Source organism: Passer montanus, unplaced genomic scaffold (genome assembly GCF_014805655.1).
Source record: "Passer montanus isolate IOZ18808 unplaced genomic scaffold, ASM1480565v1 scaffold126, whole genome shotgun sequence".
Classification (NCBI taxonomy): Eukaryota; Metazoa; Chordata; class Aves; order Passeriformes; family Passeridae; genus Passer; species Passer montanus.
The window spans coordinates 738,847-757,066 of NW_024359388.1; the positions used below are offsets into that span (position 1 = coordinate 738,847).

An 18,220-nucleotide genomic window follows, 5' to 3' on the forward strand; every position below is an offset into this window, starting at 1 on the left:
TCAGTGACTTTATCTCTGCAGACAGACCACAGGTATAAGAGAAACAGGAATATTGAGACAGTTATGACAGCTAAAGCTCATCTTTGAAGGAATCCACAAATGTTATCCATGTGCAAGCAAAATGCATTTTATGTGGAAGCAAAAACTATTTTTAATAGGAGATACCATATATTGAGATCTCCATGTCCCTCTGAGCACTGTGCACTTCAGTAAGGGTCTGATATGTCAGATTTAGTCACCCAAATATGTCTTGGAGAGAGGAAAATAAAACCTCCAAAGGGATGAGCAGCAAATGGCCTATCCAGGATAAATGAAAAATCTTTTTCACCTCTATGTAGATTTGTCTTTTCCCCACCCCCTCAAGCATTTTAATTGTGTACATTTCTGTGTTTCGTTCCCTGGACTGAGTTTTCAGGGACTGGCAGCTGTTCCTCTCCTGCAGTGTACCAAAGAGGAAGGACTTCCCCATCCTGCAAGTTAGCCATCTTAGCTTCCCTCTTTCTTTTGGAAAGACCTTCCCAGTATCATAATTTTATTCACTCCTTCCAGTCTCCTCAGCTTCCCTCTGTCCTACCCTGTCCATTGCATAAAGCTTTCTTTCTTTGGGTTTCCCATTCTACTTCTCTATCAGAATGACTGACCACTTCTCTTTTGTCTTTTTCTTTTTTCATACCTGTTTCCCAGCCCTAATCCCATATGTGTTTCCCCATCCATAGATCAGAAGTTTTTCTTTGTAGGCTAACTTTTTGTAAAGCCATCCTCCTCCTGTAGTCATTCCTCTGGGTTTCCCTGTTTTCCAGACCCGTTATTGGTGATACATCTCCTTGGTGGCATTTCTCAGGACCAAGGGGATGTCATGCTTTCCCCAGACCTATTTACGAGGCAATTTTGTGTCTGCAAAATGTAGCATCAAAAATGAAAGTGGGAAAAACCCTGACAGCTGTGAAAGGCTTGTTCACATCAACGTGCCACAAGCCCAAATTATGATGAGTGCCAATATCAAAATGGTCCCTCCGTGGCCAATGTGCCTGCTGGTCTCCCTTGCCTCTGCAGCTTCTCCTTGGGCAGCCCTTCTCCGTGTTATCTATCCCTCATTTCAGGTGGGAACCATCCCTTTCAGACTAGCTCTCTGGTTTCAAATCCCCTTGTCTCCTCGTTTTGCTGAGCTGGTTTGGGAGCAGGCTGGAAGTTCCCCACTCCTGGGAGCTCTGTAACCAGACAATGCATCCATCCAGTGACGCAGATTGGCCTTTTCTAAACAAAATAGGGTTTAAAAATCAACAGGAACACATTGCTTCGGTAACTGGGTTAAAATAACAAAAGAAGGCCTGCACAGTGAATATGACTTAAGCTTCATTCTTCCCTCCCAAATTTTGGGCAAGTTCCATGTCATCTTGGCACCTCTGCTCGTAGGCTGGGAGAGGCAGGATACAAATCTCTGTCTTTCTGTCGGAAATGGTGTTAGACTGGAATGTCTGTCAGTGCTGGGTCCGGATGGGGCTGGTGACATGCCAGCTCATGGGCCAAACAGGCCACTGCTGGGATGATCAGCTGCTTCCCAATGCCCTGGGCATTGCTCACTCTTTCTGGGGGAATCTTAGAACCTCCTTTATTTAATTTCCTGTGTACTTTCTCCTACCCACCTCTTTTGTTTTTCACTGTATGGGAAATAACACCCAGAAAAGACAAGGTGGCATATCTCATAAAATTTTTCATTTTTAATTTTCTATGAGTTCTTCATTTTTGTTGGTTTCCTTTCTCATTCTCATATATTCTTACTGGATTCTCCAGATCATTGTTACTGCATTAGCACATGCATTCAATAACAAAACACTGGTATCTGCAAGTATTTTGTGTTTCCAGTGCATTGAACAAGGTGATTTTACAAATGGCATTGTTATTGAAAATACTACTTATAATATTTATAATACAATATCTGATCGGACTGTAAATTTCCAGAATATTTTTGGCAGGTTTTTCTTTCAGTTAGGCTAAGTATGCCCAAGTAATCAGCCCAAATTAACAAAGCTTTTGCTTGCTTTCCTAGTTTGCACTGGTGCAACTAAGATGAGAAGCTTATCCAAGGGCCTGAAAAGTAATGTGTGCACTCTGGGAATTGATCTTTCAATTGCATCTATATGTTTCCAGCCTGATTTTTGTATCAAAAAATAAAAAATCCCAACCACACAAATAAAAAACACCAAACCAAAATTCCAACATCACATCCTTCTATTAAAGAACTTGATAAGATCTTGGTTAAGTGTTTACTAAAGAAATTAAGGCTGTCACATGTTGAGAAGCCATGAACTGAAAGATATCTAAGAAATTGGAGGCAGTAGACATTAAAAAATAGCAAATTTTTGTCTCTGAGAAAATGTTGGCACAGAAGTGCCAAGGTCTAGTATTGTTTAACAAATACACTAGCAGTCTGGAGAGGGGAATGGGAGTAAGGATGTGAAATTGATGAAGTTATTTATTTTAGTCAAAGCCAGTGCTTCACTGGAGGCAGCATGTCAGTGCAACTTCAGCCAAGCAGGCAAAGGCCCAGTACAATGGCAGATAGAGGTAAATTGGTGGCACATGCCAAAAATATACAGTAGAGGGGACAGCAAAATATTCATTTGTCAGAGAGCACTTGATATGAGCTCTGAAAAAAGACTTGGGTCTCACTGATGGCAGCTTGATAGAAGCTTCTGCTTCCTGTGGAGGCTGGTAGGGACTGCACAGCATCACACTAGAATCCAGCGGTGGAATTTTGTCTATTACTTGTTGTTCAGGATTTGGCATCTTGGCCAGGGTTCATCTCCCTTAACTACAGAGCAGACATCTTCACCTGAGCCTGTCATCTGAGCTCTTTTACAGCCAATGGAGAGAAGTGTGCATGCAGAGGTTGAGTCATGTTCTTCTGAAAAACACACCTCCAAGGTTTTTCATCACTCTTCCCCAGATGCCTATTTTGACTTTTTCTGTAAAAGGAATTTTGACAACTGGTATTAATATTTATGCTATAGAAAACTGAAGTGTGCTGCCCAAGTAGTTTTCATTTTCTATGATGTGGGAATTAAAGGTATCACAGTAAGAAGCCAGGGGCCAGGATATCTGCAGATGGTGCTGAACTGCCTCAGGAAGGGGACAAGGACAGATGTAATAAAATTAGTTAAAAGTAATTAAAACCTAATTAAGATGATGCAAGAACTTCTGTCTTGGCAATTAAGACAAAATAAATACAGACAAAATGCCAGAAGGAAGTGTGTCTTAAAAATACTAACTAGCAGCCTCTGGTATCCCCCAGCACAGGATGCCAGAGAGGCCAAGAGCTGAGTTCAAATATAAGTGCAAATCTCACCCTAAGAGGGATTGGTGTGGATACAGACTTGCCTGCTGCAAAATTTCTGGCATCTCCTGAAGCACCTGGGGTGGAATAGGCTGAGCAGGATGAAAGAATATCTTATGTATTTTTAATATCTGTATGTGCATAATTCACCTACTGGCTTGGGGAAAAAATCAATTCTGAGTCCAATCGGAAGTTCTTAGACTGCCAAGTGGATGTCTTGGGACCTGAATGCCCTGGCAAAATTATGTGTGATGACTATCTTTTTAAAACAAGGAAGGACACTCAGGATGTAGATCACGCCCTCCAGAGACACTTCACAATGAAGCAGGGGATGTTAGACTGCTAATGGTCTTTTTAAGTCCACCAATTTTCTGTTCCCTTTTAAAATACAGGTTCCTAGAGCACATGGGCTTTGAGACTGGACTGGTGAGGAACTTCCTACATTTTCTTAATGGCATGAGTCCACCTGCAAGAACATGAAAGCCTGCGCACTTCATGGACAGATGGGTTTTTTTATAGGCTTCTACCTACTGCCTGTGTCTGTAAGGACGTGAGAGAGTCGTCAAGTCCTCTTTCTGGTGGAAAAAAGTGACCTTGTGGGTGACACTGTGCGGGCAAGAGACAAATTTATTAACATCTCCGCAGAGCAGACTATGCAGAACATATGCTATAAGTGGGGGCTTTCCCAGCTCTGGGGGGTCCTCTGTCTGCTCTCCCTGTGCTCAAGTGCCTCCTAAAGTGCTGAGCTTGGAACTTTTGCTAGCTGCATGTTTCTTCTTCTGTTTTTATTTTACTCTGCATTCAAAGGACTAAATAGTGAGAAAGGGCTCTGGCTGCTTCAAACAGTGTACAGGAAATGAACAAGCTGAATAGCATGTTTGCCAGCACATGGGTCTTTTTGGCACACTTAGAGCCTATCTGCACTATGGATTTGTCTCACTGTTAGCCATTACTAGCCAACCATCAAAGGCTTTTCCCTGTAGAAGGAGCGCCATGTTTTGTTGTGGTTCATGCTCCTGACTAATTAATATGTCCTGAAATGCCCCTAGATGGGATGGTCTGTTTCATATGACCATCTGTTTTCTGTTCCTCACCCCTGGAGTGTGGCTCCTGCCTGGGGACCCTGGGGGTACTGAAAGCCAGAAACAACTGTGGGCAGGTGGAAACAACTCGCATGTCTGTATTTCTGTACTTCTCTTAGATACATCCCTGACGAGGCAGCCAACCCAACCAGTGGTGGTTGAAAAGTTGGATAGAGATCTCCTGGAACAGACAAATGTCAGCTGCTTACAGTAGATGCTCTTCTATTCAATGAGAACACAGAATTTTGATCACATTTCCCTTGAAGTTTGAAGGACGGGGCCAAGAAGGATCTAGCCAAATACAGTAATGGCTGATAGAAGACCTAGCTCACTTCTTCTGGGCTAAATCCAATGATTGTCCTCTCTTGCTCCTCGCTACATCTCCTGTGGGTCTGATATGCTGAGGTGATATGAGTCTGCTCTCATCTGTTCTGTCCATTTACTCTCTTGACCCCTTCCTTCAGAAACTGAGTTAGAGGAAATTAGAGGAAATTTCCTTTCGTAGCTGGGAACTTAGAGACTCAGAATTCATAATAATCAGGTTACAGTAAAAAAAAATAATTTGGGAATCCTGGTTCTTCTCTTCAGATGTGGGAAACAAGTACATGTGGATGTCTTTTCTTTTACCAAGGGGTGTCATTATACCCTGATCCTGTAGTAAGACTGCAGTGCAAGCAATTAATCAGTAACAATAAAGAGGAAATCAGTGGAAAAAGTAGAGGAAATGTCAAGGGCTTGCAGAGGTCTGCATATCTGGTGATATAGTATTAGAACAGAAACAGTAGTGTATGAATCACTCACAGTCATTCCTTGCCCCCATGGTTTTGGTAACAAAGGCCATTGTCTGAAATAGTATGGGAGCAAGGTTTGTGTCCCAGGATTGAAATAAAGCTCATTTGGCAGACACAGAAATCTTCTGGAGTAATCAACAGGCACAGAAAGGTGAAAGGGGACAGCAAAAGATTAGACTCTTGCTGCTGTTACCACATTCCTGGGTATCATCGCTGTTACCACCACAAACACACTGACATCAGGCATAAAGTGCTCCAGCCGAGACCCATCCTTGTCCTCATTACGGTCTTGCTGAAGGCAAGCACAGAGCTGTGGTCCTTTCCTCTCTTGGGTGCTAGATCAGGCTTCACTGTCTGGGGGCTGCAGGTAGCTGCAACATGCCAGTTGCACTTCCCAGGATGTTGGCAGGGCTGAGCATGTGCCATCTTTGAGAAAGCCTCAAATGGCACATATCCAGGGATAAAGTAGTCTTCTGAAATTCAGATTGATGGTTGATTTCCACTGAAGAAATAATGCTTTTAAAAAAGAAAATTGAAGAGCTACCTTCTCTGCATGTCTCTCCATACTGCCTACTGTTGGAAGCTTGAGCAAGGCTGGAGTGCTTCACATGTGCCTGTGTCTAAGATAGGCTTCACCAAACAGTTTCTACTGCTTTATTGACAGAGCCTCTGAGCCTGCTGAGCAACTTGGCTGGGTCCTGCACTCTGGTTGTGTTGTTCAGACTACGTTGGACACCTTCAATGAGTAGTCAAGCCAGAATCCTCCTACCCCCTGCTCCTCTACTGCCCTGCAACAAGCTTATGTTTGTTTACTGGAGGTCACTTTTCTTGAGCTATTGCTTTTTTTCTGTCCACTCATCTTTGCTGCCTCACACTAGGCAAAAGTAATGTACTGATGTATTGAAGTGTTCCCACTTCCCAGAGCAGCTTTGTTTCTGCTTCAGAGAGGAAAAGGGGGTACACTGCAATGAAAGCAGGATTTAGCACATGATATGAGGAGCAGAACTTGATATCTGTTTTTAAGGGACCTAATAATTCTGCCTTTCATTATGACATAGTAGATCTTCCCATCGTGGCTGCAGATGTTACTCCTATTCTTAAACCTTTTTTATTGATGATTGGCCCAGCTTGATAACATTCACATTGCTCCCTGGAATCTTCACCCTCACTATTATGGTCCTGCCTGGAATCAAAGTACACCCCTTCAGTGCTTTTCTGATGCTCCTTTTTCCTCTGTGGTGAACAGCTCTGCTTTCCCTTCATTAATGGCCAAGGGACCATCTGACATTAAGAGACCGAATTCCAAAAGACAAGTGGAAGAACCCGAAAACATTTCTGTGTTCTTCAATTTTAATTTTTCTTTCATTTGAGCCTGTTGAAGGCTCTTTATTCCTTTTTTAAAGAAGAGTAAATCCTGTTGCTAACTCTAATCCTCACTGCATCTTCCTCTTTCCAATTGTTCATATTCTCTCCAGCACAAAGGATGAGAAGCACCATCCTGTAACCAAATAACTTCCTCTAAGGCACCAGAAAATGCTCTGCAAGCCACCAGTGGTCAACAAATCTCTGGCAAGGAAATGTCCAAATTTAACACCCCCCTGCTCAAAAAAAAACAAAAAAAAAAAAAAAAAAAAAAACCAAACCCAAAAACCCATAAATTCTAAAAAAAAATATACCTGATTTTAGGGGTCTTGATTCCACAAGTAATATTGTCCAGAAACTTAAAGTATCGATCATGCTTTAAACCCAGTTTCTAACATTCAGCTATTTCCTAGGGAAAAGCTGCAGTGCTTTAACACAAGGATACCTAGTCACAGACACTGCCTTGTTTAGTTTCAATCAGCTTTGATACCACTTTAATGTTGGTTGTATTGGTGCAGCTTGCAGCTGTACATGTCTAAAAGAGGGATTACAGTAATGGAGTGTCCATAAACACCAGTTATTCAGTTTGAACTAAATCACACTTTTCATCATATCAGAAAATTGTTGTGCATGAGACACTGTCTCAAAGAATAATTTTAAACTAGTTAGAGAGATTTTTCATCAAGTAAAATGTGTTTGGTATATGTTAATCGGGACAGGTATAAACCAATCCAAAGAGGATCTCTGAAAATGAGATAAGATTGTGTACATAAGGGATTTCAGTAGCTCAACTAAATCAGTTATAAAACTTCTAATTTAAACTAATGCTACCTATATTTGGACAGTAAGAATTAATGGGCTGCAACTCTACTGCAAGGAAAATGTTACCAGTGGGGATCCAGTCCAAGAAATCCTGTTCCTAAAAAGCAGCACAGTCTCTTTGAATCGCCCTAAAAACATCAAATTACCTTTGCACACCACCACAAATTCATTTTGCAATGTTTAAAATAATCGATGTAATGCAGTTAGCATTTTTCCATAATCTCCTAAATAAATCTAAATCCACTGTTAAAATATCTCTAATTTCCAGCTGCAGTTTGGTAGCGGTGTCCCAACATATTTTAAAACCTCCTCCTCCTCCCTGCATATTTCTTTGTAGAAAAGACCAGTGGAGAAGCCAATAGATTTCTATAAATCACTGCTGGATGAAAACAAGCATAAAAAGGAGGCTTGAAGTTGTTTAATATTACAGATGTTTTGGAGCTCTATTCAGTAGTTGGCAAGTCACATGAAGCTGCTCTGAATTCTTTATAATCTAGACACAAAGATCATTGAACTCTGAAAGAACCTCTGGGCTTTTATTCAAAAATATGTTGGCTTCTATTTACCTCTTTCTTCATTTATATCTATCAAATGGCTCGATATATAAATAAAGCCCGGGTGTTCTTATTAGCTAAGGCAGTATTTCATGCAGATTAATGCCAGCAGGTTTTGTAGAATACATCTCTATTCAAAGCTGAAGTATGTTTTGAATTAATTTTAATCCTGTATATGAATCAGGTATATTCTACTCCTTTTCTTATACAGACCTCAGCTGCAGCACATAGGAGGGACCTGTAGTGTTTAATTCTAGTCTCATCATCCTTCTTCAGCAAAGCACTTTTAACTCTAAGCATCTGCATAATCCCATTGACTTTAATGGGAGTACTCACATGCTCAGGTATATTAAAATTATAATTGAAAACAGCACCTTGCTTTCTCTAAGTGACATACCTAGCATTTTATTGAACAGTCTTATTTAAATATTACCTCATGTATATGTTACGAGCAAATCTTTCTAGTTCAATAAAATCAGGCTTATTGTTATTGAGTTTAAAAAAAAATCTTTACTTTTCTTTGCCTCCACAGCAGGCTAAAACTCTCACACTAAACTGAAAATATTGTGTTGGCTAAAGGTATTTTGCCAGCTGAGCCAAAACACAGCAAGATGTTCATCTGCTGTTGGTCTTAATGGAATAATGGGCAAGAAGATTTAATGGGATTGATAAACTTATTGTTTTAAAGAATGCTTTGGTCCACTACCGGCTAGAAATTCAACATCCCACATAAGATATCTCAGCATTTGGCTAATTTTGCCAAAGTTAAAATAATTACTCAAATGATCCCAGCTTTCAAGTGGTTGAGTGGAGGTTTTTTTCTGGGTAATATAAACACCCTCACAAGCAAAATCCCTCCACTGAGGCAGTAAGACTGTGATGAAACCAGAGAATGGAGAAAATATATATGTAAGATTATAGTGGATCACACGCAAACTGTTTGAGGCACTCCAGCGTGATTTCATTCCCATCCCACGGAGACTCTGCCTAGCGTGTTCTAATAATGGAAATGTTTGGATTAGTCCATGTTCAATCCATTTACCTCAGCACCTCACCAAATGTGAGCTATGCCATCAGTCTACATGACGAACTATTTGTAATTTAGTTGTAGCTTTCTTGTAGCTGTGGCGGTCCGGGGTCATTAGGGAGGCACGGTTTGCATTACTAATGCATTAGACCGACTGATCCGGTTGGAAAAGCTCATGTAGCTTTCTGGATACACAAGCTGTTCACTAGGACAGACCAGAAGTGTACCTAGAAGTTCTCTGCTCACATCCTCCTTTGAGCCCACCTGAAAGGACGAAGTCACTGTGAGGGCTGAAGCCCTAGGCTGAAAGTCGGCAGTGACTATTTTCAGACCCAGCAGAGGTGTGAGACTGCTGTTGGGTGCTACTTGGGTTATAACACGGCTAAAGGGGGAAAAACATATCTTGTAACTCCTTACAATCAAAACATAAGAAACAAAGCAGTCAGGGACATATTAGCAGGCAAGGAATTAAGAGAAAAAGAGGAAGACAATAGACTATATTCAAAAGAAAGAGCAGTAATGGAGAGCTGCAGAGACACAGACCTTCCCATGTTTTATACTCACTGGTGCTCACTTTAGCAAAGCAGCTGCAGGTTCCCCTACAGACCGACCAGCAAATGCAAACTCTGTTTTGGGTCTGCCTTGCTGGAGTCTTTCACAATGCTGAGATTAAATGTACACATCTAGATTTCAGGGTTTTTTCTAATGCTAGAAATTTCAGCTTTCTCTGGCACTTTCTCTGACACTGTAAGTCCTCGCAAGTCTCAGAGATGAGTACTGCATCATTGTTGCTGTGATTAGAAGTCTCAGTGTGATGGATATCTAACAGACAATTGCTTTTTGTGAAATGTGAAGTATTTGGGCATGTTCAATGGCTGCTAACAAATGTTAAAAGATGCAGGGAATTTTTAACTGTATGGCTAAAATGTAAATACCTTGTCCTCACAGGGGCAAAGCTCTTGGTCATGACTCTCACTGGCTCTGCAGCCACTGGAGTTCTTTAGACTAAACAAGGGCTGAATTCCTAGGGTAGAAGGTACTGCAATAAAATCAAATATCAAAACAAAATCAGATCAAATTAACTTAAAAATCTGTCCGCTTTTTTCCTCCCTGTCATTTAAGTCACCCTTCAATTCAGAAAAAGGAGTTTGAGCTCGTTTTACTGGCAGCACCCAGAAAGATACTGATGTCTAAAGAGTCCAGCGTCTGAAACATTCTTTGTCTGAGAGGCTTTCACGGGGAAAAGGGAACCTTAATAGTCTTAAATCACCAAGGGAGAACACAGAAGTCCAAAACCGAAAGACGCCCTAGCAAATCATCCCCCTTTCTTAGCAGACCAGCCACTGCGAGCATTACTCACATCTTCTAGTATATAACAGCACTCAGAAGGTGAGGGAAAAAATAATAATAATTTTAAAAAATATTCGCTGTGGAAGCATTGTGCGGAGCTGCCGGAGCCCGGCGCGCTGCGGGCCGGGGCCGCTGGAGGGCACTGACGCCCCGCGCCCGGCCGCCGGCAGGGAAAGGCAGTTTTTTTCTCTTTGAGGTCCTGTCATTCCTGTGTAAACAAGTTACGTTCAAGTGTTTAGGATATAAATTACGACCATGCAGGCTTGCCTCGGAAAGAATGTAAACACAGCACTGTGGTCGGAGCAAACGCTGAAACTGACTTTATAATTTATCACAGGCCCTGAGAAGCTCAGGGAAGAAAAGGGCATGTCTGAGCATAAATATGTATTTTAAAGATGAAGAGTTTTATGTCTATGTATAATTACATAGATATAATTTTTATATACGTACATATATATATATATGGGTGTGGGGGTGTGTATGTGTGCACGCATATATATAGATGTGTGTGTATATTTATGTATATATATATATATATATAAAAAATATATTTATATAGATATATCTACACTTATATGTGTGCACACATGCACAGAGCGTTTTGCTGAAGCTCTCTCCCCTTTTCCAGCTCTCGGGCGCGGGGCTGGGCAGGGTCGGCCGTCGGTGCGCGCTGAGGGACGGGGACGATTCTGTGTCCCCGTCCGACGGGACGGGCTGCGCGGGGGTTGTGGCCGTGCCGAGCTGTCCCGGACCGGGCTGTGCGGTGGGCCCGGGTGGGCTGGGAGCGCATCCCCCGGCCGTGAGGCTGGCGCGGCCCCGGCTCTGCAGGATGCCCAGACGAGCAGCTCCTGGCGCCCGGCTCCGACTCTTGGCCGCTCGCCATCCGCGGGGCACCGCGGGGACAGGGATCGCCTTGCTTGGGGTGCTCCGGGGGCCCCTTTTTGTTTTCTTTTTTATTTTTTTTTTCTTTTTCTCCCCTCCGACCCGGTTCTCTGCGCTCACCTTTGTCGGTGCTTGCCCCAGACCTTATCCAGCCACGGTTTTATTGCCTCCCCCCCGTGACATTCCCTCTCGGGTCCAAGCCCGCATTGCACAGCGGCTCCTGCCCCCACACCTGGCAAAGTCCCCTCGGGCACAAAGGGATTCCGAGGGCGCTGTGGGGAAAGGGGACATGGGGACACCCAGACGCATCCCCAGAGAGCGGGGAGGGCGTTTCAGCCCTGGGGGCGCCCTCCAAGAGAGGCTCATGCTGTCCCGACCCTCCTGCTTTTGTGTCCTCTGCCTCGGCTATTCCAAAGTCTCCCAGCAGCGGTGGAAAGCAGGGTGGGAAGCGGGTGACACATGGCACTGGCCTGCTCGGGTCAATCCCTCGCTCCCCTCCTCCACCTGCGGTTGCTGGAGGATTTGGGGTTGCATCCTTAACTCTCTGGGATGGCGGGGTGGAAGAGTTTTCTCAGAAGGAGCCAAGGGAAAATAAGCGCCTGTCTAGTGATAGTCGTTATATACATTTTATTGGAAAAAAATTTTTACATCAAAATATTTTGGCAAACTGTAAAAAGTATACATAAGTGCAAATATATTCTCCTTTTAAAGCAATAGTGTGTGAGTATACACGAGATTTATTTAAAATAATTTTTTAAAAAATATTGTGGTAGAAAACAACTTTTGTAAAAATAAAAAACAAAACGATGTATTGCTGCAATACTGGAAAAAAAATTGAACTTTTCTTACAGTCTATACACGAAAGGGCTAAACAATACTGTTTTAATAATATCAATTGATCGGTGCTGAAGTCCACACAAAGTGTCCTTGGTGGGGCTTGGGGAGAGAACACAATAAAAAAGTACATTTCCCGCTAACGCAGTAACAGGAGGGGGAGTCCTCGCAGGTGCGGAGACATTTACTTTTCTTATGCAAAGACACTTTCTCGTACAAAAAATATGTCGAATTGTTCCCTTTCCCAAAGCTCGGTTCTTTAGGAGATTGCAGAAAGGCGGTTTGTGATTAAGGTGGTCAGACTCGGCATAAGGACACTTACGTCCCCTCTAAGCCAAAACATCACGCAAGGCATTTTTCTTTTAGTAAGACCTTTGGAGCATTATACCGGCTGTACGTGTCCTTCAGGGGGTGGAGTGGGAACAGAAAACACTGCTTCCTTAGGCAAATTTGCTAAGTGACTCGTGTACTATCAATGCTATCAGAGTGCACATTACATTTAATCTGCGTGGGTCCGCCTACACCTCGGCTCTGTTCAGTGACACCTGATTGTCTCTGTTGGGGCGCGGCCTTCACATCACGCAGGGCTTGATGTCTTGACAGACGCTTTGGTGGTGGTGATGGTGGTAGTAAGATCCACTAGCGGACGGGTGAAACGAAGAAATGCCATTAAAATTGAGGACAAAATCTTTCCTGTCACACACCGGGGAGGGATGATGCTGGTAGCGAGGCAGTCCCACTGCAAGAGAAGGAAATAACAAGAGCTGCTCAGAAGTCGGAGAGCTTTGCCCGGGTGGAGCAGTCCTTCCTCCCTCACCCAGGGAGGAGAGGCTGCCTGCACAGAGCTGGCACACCGCTCCCTCACCCCCGGTCTCGGCTCCCCCAGGAGTTATGGAGCTTGGTAACTCATCTTTGGCTTTCCTGGCAGAGGACTTGGACGCTCCCCCAGGGGCAGAGCCTGACCTGCTGCAGGGAGCCCGGGAGTTCCATTGCCCCGAGCGAGGAGGGGAAGTGGATTCCCCGGAGCCCCTCATCGCCTGCAGGTCGGCTCGGAGCTGCAGCCGTGCTCGAAGAAGCCCCCGGGGAGGTTCTAGACTAGACAGCCGTGTGGCACGCAGGCTGAGGAGAGGGAGGCGTGCGGAGGTGGATGCCCACGGACACGTGCCCGGCCGCATCCCGGCCCCGCGGGCATCTCCGAGCATCCCTCCTGCACGGGCACACACGCGCCGCTCTCTGCCTGCCCTCTGCCTCGGTGCTCATCGGCCTGGAGGGGTAGTGCAGCCTCCGCGTGGGGGAGGACGGGGGAGTGTGTGTTTTGTGCGTGAGAGGGCAAGAGGAGGCGATGCCATTTGTGCGTTTCCCTGCGCGCATCACAGCCGTTTGAACCCGATTCCCATCTTTTCTCGCTCTTCCCGCTCCCTAGCCCGTTCCTGGGAGGATTTTGCTTCTGACTTGAGCGGCTGCAGGTTGAATTCCAGTCAGGACCCGTTTGTGTGTTGATACAGTATGTATTTATTTATGTGTGTGCGTGTAAGAGCGTTCACGCCTTTTCGCGTGTGTGCTTCCATAAACACAAGATACACCCCACGGTTCATCAACAACAACAAGCCAAGTACATCCGTGGCACCGACATGCAAATGACCTCGCAAAATTCCCATTGCAATTTCCCACAGCCTAAGGCAGCCTTTCGGGGGCCGCATGGGAGACGTCACCCCACCCCCAACACCGAGCCGTAGGACGGCCCTGGGATCTTCGGTCTGGCCGGGTTCCTACTGGATCCGGCGGGGAGGGGAGCATTGCCCGAGCAAGGCCCGCAGGGTAGAGCCAGAGAGGGTTTTGGTTTGGCGTGTGGATGTCAAACTCGGCTAGCGGGATCCTGTCAAATATGACCGAGGGTCAAGGGAAAAAAAAAAAAAAGGGCGAGGGGGAAAAAAAAAAAAAAAAAAAAAAGGAAAGTAAAAGAAACAGGAGGGAAACAAGGGAAACATCCCCGGTTTCGTAAAAGATGGCGGAGCCGAAGCCTTTGGCAGCGCCGGCCGGCGGCGCGCACGGCCCGTTCTCCTCCGGCGTTGTCCCCTCCTTCACCCCGCAGAGCTCACTTTATAAAAGTGATTATTTCGCTGGATTTCCTCGGCTTTCTAATAACCCTGCTGGTATGCTCACCATAAACTGGGGCACTTTATTACAATCCTGATTCAATCATTTAGCAGGATTTAATAGTCTGCGAAAAAAATCCGGCTCCCCCTGCCCCCCAGCTTCAAAATCCTTTTAGCAGAACCAAGCCTCCTGTTTCCAATTTTTACCTCTCTTATTCTTGAGTCTGATATAAATTCACGGTTTTAAGTCCTCACTGACGCTGTCATGGGTAGAGAATTATTGAGCGACCAACAGCGATTAGCCACCGAATTTGCTTTGCATTTAACTAAGAGAAAAGGAAAGGCGAGTTTCACTTGCTACTGCTTTCGCGGGGACAGGAAGAGAAAGATTACTGCTGATCATAAGTAGAAATAAAAGAGCTCGGATCCTTTTTCCCCATTTCCCTTCACTCTTCTGAAATATTTGTGCCACAGAGATTTGACATATCATGCACAAATAAGGATCGGATCTGCTAAAAAAAAAAAGTTAAATAAAAATTTGATTTGATTTTTTTTTCAGTTAATCAAGAACTGCTTATGGCTTGCACTAAAGGCTTGGGCCCAGATACTGAAGTTGTAGAAAACAAGCGGAGAAACACCATTTTGCAAAGTGATGGCATTAAATCTGAGCCGCTGGAAACGGGCGCTGGTGGTCGGCATTAAGACAGCGTCCAGCGGTTCGTACGCGTCTGTACCCGAACGTGAACAGAAACAATTCGGATTTAAACCGCTCGGCCTCGGAAACTGCAGTGGAACTCCGGGAGGAGCAGAACCCTTGCTTTCTCTCCCTCTGCTTTTTGTTTTGTAGAGGTATTCTCGGGCTGTTTCTGGATGAAAATTTCTCTTCCAGGAATCAGCTTTCTTACCTCAGGTGCCTGGCGGGAGGAGGGAGCAGCTGCCTCCCAGCCCCGCTTCCCGGGCCAGTCCCACTCCCGCACCACGCGTGGCCCCATGGGCCTTGCGTGGCGAACTGCGCGGCCGCAAATAGTAAAACAAACAGAGGGGGGAAAAAGATCCAAAGAAAGAAAAAGAAAAGAAAACAAAAATCCAAGCAAAAACAACAAACCGAAGCAGAAATTCCTAACGGAGAAGGTACGCAGTTCGGCGGGGGATGCCCTCGTGAACCCGCCGGCCTCTCAACCCGGCCATAAAAAGCACGTGAAGGACGCCCTGGAGCTCCGAGAAGTTGGTTTAAAGCCCAGCAGCAGAGCCCTGCGGGCACAGAGGAGCCCAGCTGGGGATGCACCTCGTCCTCGCTCTCCCCTGCGCGGAAAAGCCGGGGAGACGGCGACAGCTTTGCAGCCACCTCTCCCCAGAAGGCACACCAGGGCTCTTTAGGGGTTTGCCTCTTTTGGTTTTTAAGGGAGGAAAGTTTGCCACCGCTTGTTGTCCCCTGACAGCCCACGTCCCTTCTGCGGTGACGGCAAAGCCACTTCTATGGCGACAGCGGGCTGCGGGGAGGCCAGGGCAGGCTGCGGCGCCCGCAGAAGGACGGGAGAATGATTGACAGGCGCCCAGGGAGGGGGCGGGAGGGGACCCAGAGCTGAGGGTCGCCGGTATTTGTTACTTGTTGAAATTCCCATAAAATTGAACAAGACCCCGCTCTCATAGGGGTTAAGTCAGGCTAAAATCCTCTTCGGTGTGGTCCAGCCCAGACTGTCTTTGTTTGCTTAACCTCTGGGACCCACGTTTAAAAGGGCTATTTGGAAAAATTCCCCGTAAGAGCCCAACATCTTTTACCCATTTTTGTGCTCAGATTTTTCTGAGCAGACATTGTCTGTAATCACCGGCCGGGAAGGGGGTGGGAGACAGCGACCAGAGAACTCTTTCCCTCCGGTTGCAGAATTATACTCGATCCGCTTTAATCTTTCTAGCAAAGATAAGCGGGTGGTTTGGTGTTAGAGGGTTCTTTATTTTCTTTTTAATTCCTTCCCTTTTTTTGCCCCCGGTAGGGTTTGGAGGATCACATTTGACGCCTTTATTTGATTACTCCCGCGGCGCGTCTCCGCGGAGCGCGGTTCACCGAGGCGGCGGCGATGCCCGGCGGCGCTCCCCGCCAAGTGAAGCCGCAGCACGGGGCGGAGGGGCCAGCCCCGCCGCCACCGCCGAGCACATGTCCCCGCCAACCGGGACGGAGCCGGGACGAAGCCAGGCTTTCCTCGGAGTGCTCCTTCTTGGCACCGGGCAAGCGGGAGGGACGCTCGCAGCCGTGCCCACAGCCGCCCACCTCGAACAGCCTCCCTGTCCCGAAACAGAACAGCTCCAACCCACGCGTATTTTTTTCCCTCTCGCAGACAATGCACCTCTTTTTTCCGACACCGTGGCGGTCCGGGGTTACCCCCGAGAAACCTTTGTCGCCGGCGCTCCCCGCCGCCCCGCCGCCCCTCCGCGCCCCTACCTGAGAGGTCGTCGCGGGGGCTCTGGTGCAGGTATCCCTGCTCCAGGGAGTAGGAGGGCACGCTGGAGTGGATGCCGGAGGAGGCGGCGTTGGCGGCGGGGAGGCCCTGCTGCTTTATGTAGGGCGAGGCCCCCGAGGCTGTCCAGTGAGCCGAAGGGCTCGTGTAAGGCGAGTGGCACTCGATGGCGCTGGCCATGGCCGGCGAGGAGGGCACGGGGCTGCTGCTGCTGTCGGGGCCGTAGTCCCCGTTGGCAGTCACCGGGCAGCTGGCCATGTAGGTCGAGCCGGGGTTGGGGGACATGTGCGGGACGTGGTGGCCGCCGCTGAGTCCCTCGTAGCCGCTGGCCATGGCGTTGGGCATCATGTCGAGGTTGTAGCCGTTGGAGTGGCAGGCGAGGGAGGCGGGGGGCGCCTGGAAGTCGAAGCCCTGCGGGAGGATGGAGGCGCCGAAGCCCAGCCCGTTCATCATGCGGTACATGGGCTTCAGCGCCTGGCATTTCCTCCTGAAGCCGCGGGGCCGCCGTCGGAAGGAGCCCTCCTCGAACATGAACTCGCTGGCCGGGTCGATGGTCCAGTAGTGGCCCTTGCCCGGGCGGCCCAGGCCCTTGGGCAGCTTGATGAAGCACTCGTTGAGAGAGAGGTTGTGGCGCACGGAGTTCTTCCAGCCCTGATAGGAGCCGCGGAAGAAGGGGAAGCGGGCCTGCAGGAACTGGTAGATCTCGCTGAGGGTGAGGCGCTTGGAGGGCGAGCTCTGGATGGCCATGACGATGAGGGCGATGTAGGAGTAGGGGGGCTTCTCGGGCCGCCTCAGCCCCGAGCTGGCCTTCTTGCTCTTGGAGGACGCCGCCGCCGCCGAGGAGGAGGAGGAGGAGGTGGAGGTGGAGGAAGAGGAGGTGGAGGTCTCCAGGGCGGAGGAGGGCGGCCGGCTCATCTGGAGAGCTCCGGGAGCCGGGCTGCAGGAGCGGAGAGGGACGGGGGGCTCCAGCCGCTGCTGCCCGCTCTCGGTGGTCATCTGGCGGAGGGAGGGGAATGGGGCAGGGTGGGGTGAGGCTGGGAGGGAAGGGCTGAAGGGGGAGAGCGGGGGGGGCGGTGGGAGCCGCTGTCCTCCGGGCACCTCCTCAGCGCGGCGGGCGGCGGTGGGGCGGCGGCAGCGCCCTGCGCATCCCTCCCCGCGGTCCCTTGCGCAATGGCTCCTCTGCTTTCCGCCGGAGCCAGGCACTAGGCGGGATGGACCGGCCCAGCCCCGGCCCCGGCCCTGGTCCGGCCCCCTCCCTCCCTGCGCCGCGCAGCCCGCGGAGGCTCCGCTCAGCGCCGCTCCGCTTCCTCCTCTGCCCCCCACCTGGGGACCATCCCGCTGCCTAATCCGGCAAGGAGAGGAAGCAAAAAAGCCTGCCCCCCGCCCCGCAATCTCTTCCGCACTGTTGCTCTTTCATATATACTTTTTTGTTGTTTTCTTTTTTTTTTTCGTAAAAGGCACAGCGCGATCCCCTATCAGTTCCTTCAATCTCGCTATTTTTTTTTCCCCTTTCCCCGCAGACCCCCCTAAATCCGGCCGAGAAATCAGCAGAGATAGAGGGAGAGGGGGAGCGAGAGGGGGAAGAAAGAGACCACCCCTTTTCCAGCTGGCCTCTGTCCACCCGTCATCTGGG

General features: G+C 47.7%; 1 protein-coding gene across 1 annotated transcript; it reads right to left on the reverse strand.

The window, feature by feature from the left end:
- Nucleotides 1–11,847: 11,847 nt before the first annotated feature.
- FOXF2 (forkhead box F2) lies at nucleotides 11,848–17,734 on the reverse strand. The gene is given in 3 exon segments (XM_039698482.1): nucleotides 11,848–12,777; nucleotides 16,572–17,703; nucleotides 17,705–17,734. Coding segments are annotated over 3 exon segments (1,329 nt in total). The 3' UTR covers nucleotides 11,848–12,610.
- Nucleotides 17,735–18,220: the final 486 nt, after the last annotated feature.